This window comes from Gymnodraco acuticeps, unplaced genomic scaffold, assembly GCF_902827175.1.
Source record: "Gymnodraco acuticeps unplaced genomic scaffold, fGymAcu1.1, whole genome shotgun sequence".
In the NCBI taxonomy this organism is placed as follows: domain Eukaryota; kingdom Metazoa; phylum Chordata; class Actinopteri; order Perciformes; family Bathydraconidae; genus Gymnodraco; species Gymnodraco acuticeps.
This window is the reverse complement of record NW_022989903.1, coordinates 323,067-334,610: the sequence shown is the minus strand read 5'-3', so window position 1 is coordinate 334,610 and position 11,544 is coordinate 323,067. Positions and strand designations below refer to the sequence as shown.

Sequence of the window (11,544 nt, the reverse complement as noted above, 5' to 3'; positions counted from 1 at the left end):
GGAGCAATTTGGGGTGAAGTGTATCGCCGAAGAACAAAGTCATAACGCATAAAAAATCATTAAAATACCATGGTATTTGATTTAGTAACAGAGTTTCTGTCAATGACTTTGTTACAATTGTATGTTATATGTTGTGTTACTTTGGCCCAAGATACAGAACATAGAAAGATGTTTGGATTAATAAATACATAGTTATGCAGCCAAACTGAGTTGTTATCTTATTTCTTCATATTTGTTTCAGTAACTTTAAAAAAATCCCTGTTAACTTTGGCCCAGCACACTAGCTTAGTATTTTACATGAATTGCAATGGATTTATTATTTGGAGGGGGCCCACAGGGGGGTCCAAGCTTTGGGTCACAGGGGAATTGGCCCCTGTTGCCCCCCCCCTAGAACCACCCATGGGAAATACACAACAAGAGATGTACTCTGGAAGTCGGAAGAATAATGCATAAATAAATAAAACAGAAATAAATAATGGGGAAATGCAAAGTAAAAATTATACATAAGTATATTTAAAATGTTAAAAAAAATACAGTAAAAGTATTTGATCAGATATACATTTATGTAGAAATTAATAATAAATAATAAATATGTGGAATGTTACTTTAATTTATTTGGTACATGTAATGGCCTGTTCATTAATTTATTGAGTAATTTATTACGTTTGGCAGATTTAACTTATGATGTTTAAACTTTAGAGGGACACTGACACCTGCTGGTCTGCACCGATCACTACAACCTCACTGTCATTCGTACAAAAGTATCCAAGATGTAAATATCTTTATAATAATAATGTAAATCCAGAAGTGGGAGAAGTACTCAGATCTTGTACTTGAGTAAAAGTAGAAGTACTCAGATCTTGTACTTGAGTAAAAGTAGAAGTACTCAGATCATGTACTTGAGTAAAAGTAGAAGTATTCAGATCATGTACTTGAGTAAAAGTAGAAGTACTCAGATCTTGTACTTGAGTAAAAGTAGAAGTACTCAGATCATGTACTTGAGTAAAAGTAGAAGTACTAAGATCTTGTACTTGAGTCGAAGTAGAAGTACTCAGATCTTGTACTTGATTAAAAGTAGAAGTACTCAGATCATGTACTTGAGTAAAAGAAGAAGTACCAGAGTGTAGGAATACTCTGTTACAGTAAAAGTCCTGCAATAAAAATGTTCCTCAAGTGAAAGTAGAAAAGTATTATCGTCAAAATATAGTGAAAGTAGCGACAGTAAAAGTAGTAGTTGTGCAGATTGGTCCATTTCAGAATAATATATATGATATGTTTTATAATGATTGATCATGAAAGTGTTCTCAAAGCTGGTGAAGGTGCAGCTAGTTTGAATGACTTTGTATACTGCAGGGTAGCTGGTGGATTTACTCCAGGTGGAACTAAAGTCTGATTTAACACTTGATTATATTTCACATCATTCCTCCAGATCTGTAAAGTAACTAAAGGTATTAAATACATGGCGTGCAGTAAAAGTACAAAGTACTAACAAATTGAAATACTCTAGTAAAGTACAAGTATCTCAAAATAGTACTTAAGTAGTACTTGAGGAAATCTACTTAGTTACTTCTCACCTCTGTTTATAACCATATATAAACAACTCTCTTACCATGGAAACAGTCTCTAGATCTCAATCTCCATCCAACTATGATCAATACATCATTTAATTTATGGATTAACTGAAAACAAACGTCCAAATATGTTGCCAGCATTTTCAAGTTGAGACTTTTTCTTCCATTTGAAGCCATTTTAAACTCATGTGGTGTTGCCCCAGGGCTTGACAATATAAAGAAAAGAAAAGTGCAGTATTGTGTGGATGAGCAGTGTGTCCTGAAGCCAGCAGGGGGAGCCTCCTCAACACAGATCATCTGTTACTGAGCCCCCTCTTTGATCATCAACATCCTCACAGGGAAATACTTCTGACATTTTAACCATTGTTTAGGACACAGGCTCAAGGGGAACAAAGTACAACTTACTACAACGTACAAAAAAAGTAGAAAGGACAATAAATGACCACAAACGATATATTATGACTTTTTTCATACTTACTATACTATTACCTTTTCTATATTTTTCAAAATACTACACTTTCATTATATTTTCAAACCATTATAGCCTACTATTAATTTTAACAGAGACTTCTTTCATGATATTTTCGACATTATTTTATGACTTTTTATCATATTTTTCGACATATTACACTATAATTTATTTTACATATTATCTTGTGTTTTTGTCATGTTACATACTATGATTTTTTCAACATATTGTACTCTGACTTTTCCTATTTTTCATCATAAAATAATGAGTCTTTCTCAAAATTCGACATAGTTTATACTTGTAACCACTAATCTGAATTTGTAAAATATAAATATTTGCCTTTGAAATGTATTAATTGAAGTACAAAGTATTAGACAATGAAAAGGATCAATGTCATTGTAAAAAGCACCCCTATAGGTCACTTTTTGCACTTGTTGGCCATCGTATTGGCTGTTTTGAGAAAAAAAGATGAATAATTTTAAAAAAGCTGTGCAATTTTTGCAGATATCTATTAAATGTTGTTCAAGTTAAGTGTTCAAATAGGTTTGTTGGCACAGATACACAAAATGACTTATATAGAAAATCTTCTAATTAAAAAACCCTCAAAGCATTCACAATTTTAATATGTATTTGTAGTAGCTGAGACGTTCACTTTTCATTTGCTGCTGGTGGTGGGAATATTCTAACATGAGTTGTCTCAGATAAATACAGCAGATAGTGAAAAAGGGGTGTGTTTGTTGGGGCGACAACCAGCCAGAGCTCCGGGTCGTGACGGAGTGGGAGACGCCGGAAAACACGACTCGTCTAGCGGGAGTGGGGGTGGGGAGATGCGGCCCCTCTGGCTCCTGCGGGTCCCTGGGGTGCTGCTTCCTGGGACCCTCGGGTTAATGGGACTGTCTACAATGAATGGCATCTCTATGGAAACGACGTATCACGACACGCAGAGAAGCACGCGGGACACTGAGTATAAAACAGATGAGGAGGAGACGAGAGGAGACAGAAGGAACCTGAAGCTCCAGAGAGACACCGGACAACCGACTGACTGCTGCCCCGGAAACACAGCGCCAAACCCGGATCAACCAGCTGAGACCTCCGCTGATGAGACGAGACTTCCACACCTCCAACAGGTGAGACAGAAAATACTTGTTTTTAACGTGAATTGTTTGTTTGTTTGTTATGCCTGTTTTAAAAACTAGGTTGCTTATTATTTGACTAAGGTTGTGGTATGTATATCTTTATATATGTTTAGTTTACACTGAAAACTTGTATTACTGTAGCCCACTCTGAACTCAGTATAATTACAACAACAAATTCGAATTGAATCAGGCAGTAGTAGGTTTGCTTTTGGTGTTTATAGCATGATAACCAATACACATTAATAACAAATACATACATAAAATGCATGCAAGTAGCCTACTGCAAAAGTTAAAAAAATCATAAATATAGAATAGAGACAATATACAAAAGTACAATCACATATGTAAAATATATAATGTAGTTTTGTGCAGGATGTACAAATGAATAGGAGGATGTACACGAGTTCACAGTAAAGACAATATGCATTGTGCTGGGATCCTTCATGTCGATTAAGACCATTAGGAAATATCAAATGAATACACTGAAGTTAGTCTCTGTAAAATACTCAACAAAACATGATTGTGTTAACCTGTCAGTACAGTTTTATTCTCTCTGACCTTTGACCTTTCTATGGAAGACAGGAAGCAGTCACTATATATGATTTGCTTTAAACAACATGACATCGATATCTTTGACAAACTCATGTGTTTTAAAGTGTGTTTCTAACTATAAAATCTATCTCTGTGTTTCTCTCAGCAGTGATCCAGATCAAAGCATCAAGATGAAACAAAGGACGACTTCATACAAGATCAGTCCCGGTGAGTTTACAGCCAGAACACATCGTATTAGATTTGATATCAAAGTTAATTTATCCATTGTACACTACTTAAAAAAAATAACAAAACAATAAGACCGATGGAAATACGACCACAAACATTGACCTTAAATAAATATATTGTAAAAATAAGGAATTGATATTTCAATGTCCGCAGAGTATACCTGAAAAGATGCGTAAATACATTCATCTGTGTGACGGAGCGGGTCACAGAGTGACTGACTCCGCCACTGACAGCCGACACACACATACACACCACACACACACCAAACATTTCCTGCTCTCTTCCGTCAAATGAACCATGCAATTTCTTATTTATTTTACTTTAGTTAATTATGGGGAATGATTGTGTTAAGAGGTGGTTAACCTGTTTATGTTTGGGTCGGATTTTTATGTTGAAATGTGGTTTTGAGTTGATTGTGTCACCTGTTGACGGTGAGCCTGTGGGAGGGGCCACGGGTTCAAAAGGGACGGTGTTGGTTCCTTGTTGTGGGGGGACTGTGTCACTCTGAAGAATGTTGCAGTGAAGGCAACAGCTGGGACGTGTTCGGGGGTTTGTGGCAGAGAAGGCAGAACACGTTTACTCTGAATGAGTGATGGACGGCCTGTTTTTGTCTTTTATTTTGTTTGTTTAAGGTATGCTGTTTCGTATATTTTTTGTTGCTGCTGTTATTAAAGTTTTTTTGGAGCTTAAACAACCGACTAAGCCATGTATCGAATGGACGAATTGAACCCCGTCACAATCTGGAAAACACATTAAAATAAGACAACACACACTAAAACCTACTAATAATTGTAATCATCACAGAAAGCAGAATTGATTGAACATTGTAGTTTTGTTGTTATTGATCGTGCATCATGCAAGGGACAATATGATCGTATGATAATGATCAAAATCTAAAAATGGTTCCTGTTCAGACCTCTTGCCTCCAGCTGACCCCTCTCCTCTCTCCCCCTCAGACTCTCTCCCCCGTCAGGTGAGCACCAACAGTCGGGAGCGTTGGCGTCAGCAGAACGTTAACGGAGCGTTCAGCGACCTGCGGAGCCTCATCCCGACGCACCCCCCCGACAGGAAGCTCAGCAAGAACGAGATCCTGCGCCTCGCCCTGCGCTACATCGGCTTCCTGGAGCAGGTGGTGACGGAGCAGGACGGCGTCACCGTGGCAACCAGGGGCCGCTCGGGCAGCGTGGATCAGGAGGAAGACGAGGAGGAGGAAGAAGGGTCGTCTCCGAACTCCAGCTGTGGAGACGGTCTGATGGACGAGCAGGACTGTGGAGGACTTCTGCAGTTCCTCCAGCCGTGGATGGAGTAATGAAGGGTCTTAATGGGCCGGGGGCTGAAAGTGTCTGGGGCCCCCGCTGCAAAATGACACTCAAAGAAACGTGTGATCGAGGAAGAGACTTGAAATGACTACAAAGAGACAGAACATCTCTACAAAGAACTGCATACAGCTGCAAACAGACAGAATGACCACAAAGAGTACGAGTGTGACTGAAAACTGCTGCAAAACCTTTGAAAGTGGATGCAGCAGAACTACAAGTGAATGCAACATGACTGAAAACTATTGCAAAACGACTAACAAGAGACACAACATGACTACAAGGTTATGAGACATGACTACAAATAGATGAAGAATGACTAAAGGGATGCTAAATGATTCAAACTAGAATTAACTCAAAATATAATATTTGTGATAATTTGAGTGTGTCGTGCTCCTATGTGGGAGAGGGGGCGGGGGGGGGGGCACTCTCGCCCATGGACCTGGAGAGGTGAAACAAAGAGGATGAAGTATTCATTAAAACAGTGGAGCAGTCCTTTAGAAACACATTGTTGTATCGGACTGAGAGTGCGTGTGATATTCACATAGTGGAGTATTCATTCATTAGATTGTGTTCTGTTATAACGAGATGCTGTGATGTGTGTTATTTCTGTCAGAGAAGAAGAAGCAGAATAATCAGTAACCAGATTGAGTTTCTTTTATTGTGAAGGAACTGTTGGTGCTTTTATTGTTTTAACACTTTTGTAAAATATGTTATGTGTGCTGTTTGTTCATCTGCGATGCAAAATGTTTCTGTGAGGTTACAGATCAATAAATATTTATAAAAAACGACACTTTCAGTGATTTATTTGAATATGTTATACCTGTTGATGTATAATAATGCATTTATTCGCTTAGTTTATTTAAAAAATACATTGAGGTAAATACCATATTTACAAGCAGGGTTCAAAAACAAAATGCTGGACACCAAGAAACACGAGTAGAAACTTAGAGGTGTAAAGTAACTAAGTACATTTACTCAAGTACTGTACTTAAGTACAATATTGAGGTACTTTACTTGAGTATATCATTTGTATACTTCTTTGTACTTCTACTCCCTACAAGTCAGAGGTAAATCATGTACTTTCCCTCCACTACATGTATTTAATCCCTTTAGTTACTTTACAGATCTGGAGGAATGATGTGAAATATAATCAAGTGTTAAATCAGACTTTAGTTCCACCTGGAGTAAATCCACCAGCTACCCTGCAGTATACAAAGCCATTCAGACTAGCTGCACCTTCACCAGCTTTGAGAACACTTTCATGATCAATCATTATAAAACATATCATATATATTATTCTGAAATGGACCAATCTGCACAACGACTACTTTCACTGTCGCTACTTTCACTATATTTTGATGAGAATACTTTCCTACTTTTACTTGAGGAACATTTTGAATGCAGGACTTTTACTGTAACAGAGTATTCCTACACTCTGGTACTTCTACTTTTACTCAAGTACAAGCTCTAAGTACTCCTTCCACCTCTGGGTTAGTGTTAAATATTTGAAAATGCAGATTTTAGCCTCTGAAAAATAGAGATGTTCTGCTTTTCCATGTTTGTATCAAATGAAATTAGATATTTTGGATTTTGGACTGACATCAAAATATTTCAAGACGTATCCTTTTATAGACTACCCCATTAATCAATAAACTAATCATCCTATTAATTGAGGGTTATTTTTCCCACAGTCAGTCTGCCAGGAGGGGGCGGGGCCTGTCGCTGTAACAAGCCAATGATGAGTGGGCGTGGAGCCGACGACTGATAAACATCTGAGCCAATCAGACAGTAACAGGTCCCAGAGGAGAGAGGGGGCGTGTTTCAATTAGTGTGTGTGTGTGTGTGTGTGTGTGTGTGTGTGTGTGTGTGTGATGATGCTTCAGACTCAGTTCCCACCTCTGTCTCTTTCTACAGCGTGTCATTGTCTCCCTTTATCTGATCTGTTGTGTCAGCAGAGGTGAAAGGTAACTAAACACATTCACTTGAGTATTTTCAATGTATTCTACCTTATACTTCAACTCCTCTACATCTCAGAGGTAATTACGGTCAATTGTATTACCACAGATGAGGTTATTATAGTGGCCGACAGGTGCAAACACAAAGGCCTAAAATACTTCCTTTAGAGAAACACGCTGCAGCCCCAAATACCAAAAAAACACAGAAACCAGGGGACACTAAAAGGTGACGCACACAGCTTGGACCGGAGCACTTGTTGATTTGAAATGACTAGGTTAGCTACATCAGCTAGCTAGCTTGCAGCAGATACAAATATTATCTGAAAGAAGTGATCACATTTCAAATAAGCCGATAAAACCTACATTTTAGCTATACTCTCCAACAACAGAGACATTTGGCCAACTTTATAATCCCAGAACGCCAACACGCGCTCCGTTCCCAGCTGTGTGCGTCACCTTTTAGTGTCCCCGTTTACGTTGTGTTTTGAGTTTATTTTAGCATTTCATTTATTTGCACTTTAAGTCAACGCTGCGCATGTTTCGTCAGGTTGGTGAATGTTTTCTGAATGCTGTGCACGTGTTGTCAAGTTGGTGCAGATGTTTCTTCATTTGCATGTCTTCTGGCACATTTGTTATTTTTATATTTGGCATTGTTTCTGAAGCTGCAGCGCATTTCTCCTGATGGAAATGTTTTGGTTCGTTGGCCACCCTACCAGGTGGTCTCTTATAAAGTGTCACTAACACTCCCATTTTTGAAATTGGCCATCATTTTCATCGCTACACTTCTGTAAAGCTTCATGACTGTCTTGCATGATTGTAATTTTATCGAGGTGACACAATCTGTGCACTGACTCTATGTAGGCTACCATAGTAGGCTACTCAAAAAAGTACCTCAAAGGTCCAGTAGATGTTTCCAGGAGATTTAGGGTTACACTGATAGAATAGTTTGCTGATACAAACTTTTACCTAACTAAGGATTTAAAAGAAAGATAAAAACTATTTTCTATGTGTGCTTTCAGTAAATGTACTGCAGTAAAGGCCCTGAATACTTCTCTTCTCTGTCTGTTGTCACTTAGCAGAAAAGATGCTCCGATCAGATAAACAGACACAATAAAACACTGCAGAACTAGACAGAGGTGGGAACTGAGACTGAAGCACCATCACACACACACACACACACACACACACACACACACACACACACACACACACACACACTAATTGAAACACGCCCCCTCTCTCCTCTGGGACCTGTTACTGTCTGATTGGCTCAGATGTTTATCAGTCGTGGCTCCACGCCCACTCATCATTGGCTTGTTACAGTGACAGGCCCCGCCCCCTTCTGGCAGACTGAACTGTGGGAAAACATCACCTGCTGACTCTCACAGGAGGATCAACAAACAATCTTAATAATGCACAATAAATGAAGTGTGTACTTTATCCCCTGAATACTGTAGGATTACATTTAACCTGCACTTTTGTACACTTTGTAGGTACTTGTACTTCACTGGAGTATTTGAACGCTCTGCTAATTCTCCTCGATTTAAATCTCAGGGGAAATTATTACTTTTTACATCACTACATTAATCTGACAGGTTTAATTGATTAACAAACATGATATACATATGGGGTGGCTGTGGCTCAGTGTGCTGGACTTCGGATCTGAGGATAGCAAGTTCGAGTCCCACTGCAGTCAGCATGTCGTGTCCCTGGGTAAAACACTTCACCCCAAATTGCATGAGGATTGTCCACAGTTAGTCACTTTGGATAAAAGCGTCTAACAAATGACATGTAATGTAACATATTATTACATATTTGACTACCCCCAGTATCAAGTAAAATATATATGAAACATTGCATCAATTATTTGTTATCAATTAATACAACAACTAATTCGACATGCTTTTACATTTGGTACTTCAAGTACTCATTATCAGTAATCTGCCCCTGAAGCAACATGCCGTTTTGAAGCATTTTACAGTGAAATAGCGCCATCTGTTGGTCAAATCTGCTAGTGAAAAAATAAATAATGAATATTTGAGTTATAGCATAATTACTGACTAGTTATGACCCCCCAAAAAGATTAAAACAGTAACAAAACAAATATTTGGAAGTATTTAAAGCCTCAGTTTTTTAACATGATAAAAATCTCTGTCCATAAAATATTATATATTATTTAAATACTGTAACTTCAGTCCTTATCCCATTTCAAACATACAAGCACTAAAAGTACAATTAAAATATAAACATTCTCTATTTTTAACAGAAGTAAATAACTAGGCTTGACTTGCTAATCATACAATAAAACAGTTTCTTATTCAAGTCTTTCTCATTTGATGAATACCTCAACGTAAATCAAGACAAAGACAACATGTTAGAAACTTTTATAAATTAGATAAAAGCTTCTAAAAGTCGAGTCGTTGCTTCGTCAAGCTGCGTTCAGAAAGAAACAAACACAAACAATCCTGACACGTTTTTCTGCCTCTTTGACAAAATATAGAGATAAAAACCTCCTCTCCTTCTTCTTATATACAGTATATGGTTCTTACTCCTCTTCATCCTCAATATTTAACAATACCTGGTCCAGGAAGAGACCAGATTTCAGGTATTAACAGGAACTCGTTCATCTGTCTTTAGTAGATTGGATTTGTTGTAACCCTCCTATTGTCCTCGTTTTCCCCCTTACTTTGGTGTTCGCGGTCAAATCTGACCGGTCCTGTTTTAACTGCTATTACATTAACACAAAAACCATTAATCATCACCAAATTTCATTTAACACCCTTTCAAACTGTAAGTATTGTATCAGACTACTGGTATACATGAAGAACTGCAGTAAATATACAAAGAACAGACACTGAACAAGTATTGCGTGTGCCAGGTGTGATCCATGTGGGGGAGGGGCACATAAGAGCGGGAAATGTGTCAAATTGTTCTGTTAGTTGGTTAGCCTAATTGTGTTGTTGTTTTGTGAGTCCTGTAGTCGTTTATGTGTCTTTGTGGTCATTTTGTGTCTCTGCAGTTTTTTAAATAATAATTCTGGGCCTATTTGTGGTAATTGTTATATCTTTGTTTTCACTTTCAGGAAACACAACAGGACAGAGATTATTTTTGCCTTTTCTATTTTCGGGGTAATCCTGGGTGGGGATTTAGTCCCTGTTGGGGGCAGGCGGTTCAGGGTTTCGGCCGCTGATGTTTGCCTTTAAAGTCGCCTCGAGCCCGGCACGCTCCAGAAGATAGTTAGGTGAGTTTGTGGTAGGCAGGATCTGGGGAAGTTTGTTATTTGAAAGAGTCGATGTTAGCCTCACAGATATTTTGCCTGTTGTTGAGTGAGGTGATTTAACTGTGGCCTCCCTTGTGTGGAGTGAGTCCTCTCATACTGGTTCTAAATTAGATGCCAGGTTGAAAGTGAGGTTAGCTCGTCTACAGTGGGAGAAGGAGGAGTGTGAGCGAGATTTTCAGCTCAGGAGGGGAGATCAGAAAGTTATGCAGACACAGCTTTCAGGATGCGTCAGCTAGAGCTGCAGACAGGTTCAGTTGATACCTCTTCGGGTACACAACCATTGTCAGGTTCTGCTGCGGCTTTTGATGTTGGTAGGAACATTCAGCTGGTCCCTGTCTTTCGTGAGTCAGAAGTGGAGACCTTCTTTGGTGCATTTGAGCGCATTGCTGCTGCTCTGCGCTGGCCAGAAGATGTGTGGGCCATACTTGTACAGTGCAAGCTAGTCGGCAAGGCTCAGGAGGCTTGCTCTTCTCTTTCTGTCGAGGATTGTATGGTGTATGACAAAGTGAAAGGTGCTCTTCTCAGGGCATATGAGCTTGTGCCTGAGGCCTACAGGCAGCGTTTCCGCGGCCTGAAGAACATTTCTGGCCAGACTTATGTGGACTTCGCGAGGGAGAAGAAAATCCTCTTTGATAGGTGGTGTAGAGCTTGTAAAGCTGATTACCTCAATGTGTGAACTAATGATGCTGGAGGAATTTAAAAACTGTGTACCAGAGCGTACTGTAGTTCATTTAAATGAGCGAAAAGTATCTACCCTTCAGCAGGCTGCCACTCTAGCAGACGAGTTTGCACTTACACGTAAAAGTGTTTTTTCCCAGCGTGATCCCCCTCATCAAGAGCGTGATTCCCCTCAGCGAGATTTTTACCATAGAGCTCGTGACACATACGTTCCCCGTGCCAGTTTTCCAGTATCAGGTCCCAAGCCAGAAAAGCCTTGTTTCTTTTGTCATAACCCAGGTCATTTGATAGCAGACTGTGCAGCTTTGAAGCGAAAGCGGGCCGCCACTATGGCGGGTGAGGAAGGGATTGTGCTA

General features: G+C 39.2%; 1 protein-coding gene across 2 annotated transcripts; it reads left to right on the top strand.

Annotated features, from left to right (window-relative positions):
* Positions 1 to 2,962: 2,962 nt before the first annotated feature.
* On the top strand, positions 2,963 to 6,060 carry LOC117540459 (T-cell acute lymphocytic leukemia protein 1 homolog). Of its 2 annotated transcripts, none has more exons than XM_034207172.1 (3): positions 2,963 to 3,167; positions 3,877 to 3,935; positions 4,913 to 6,060. In XM_034207172.1, the coding sequence occupies exons 1-3, from the start codon at positions 3,139 to 3,141 to the stop codon at positions 5,263 to 5,265; spliced, it is 441 nt and encodes a 146-aa protein (XP_034063063.1). In that variant the 5' UTR covers positions 2,963 to 3,138; the 3' UTR covers positions 5,266 to 6,060. The 2 variants fall into 2 exon arrangements, with proteins under 2 accessions (XP_034063063.1, XP_034063054.1); XM_034207163.1 differs by having other exon boundaries at positions 3,018 to 3,167; positions 3,874 to 3,935.
* Positions 6,061 to 11,544: the final 5,484 nt, after the last annotated feature.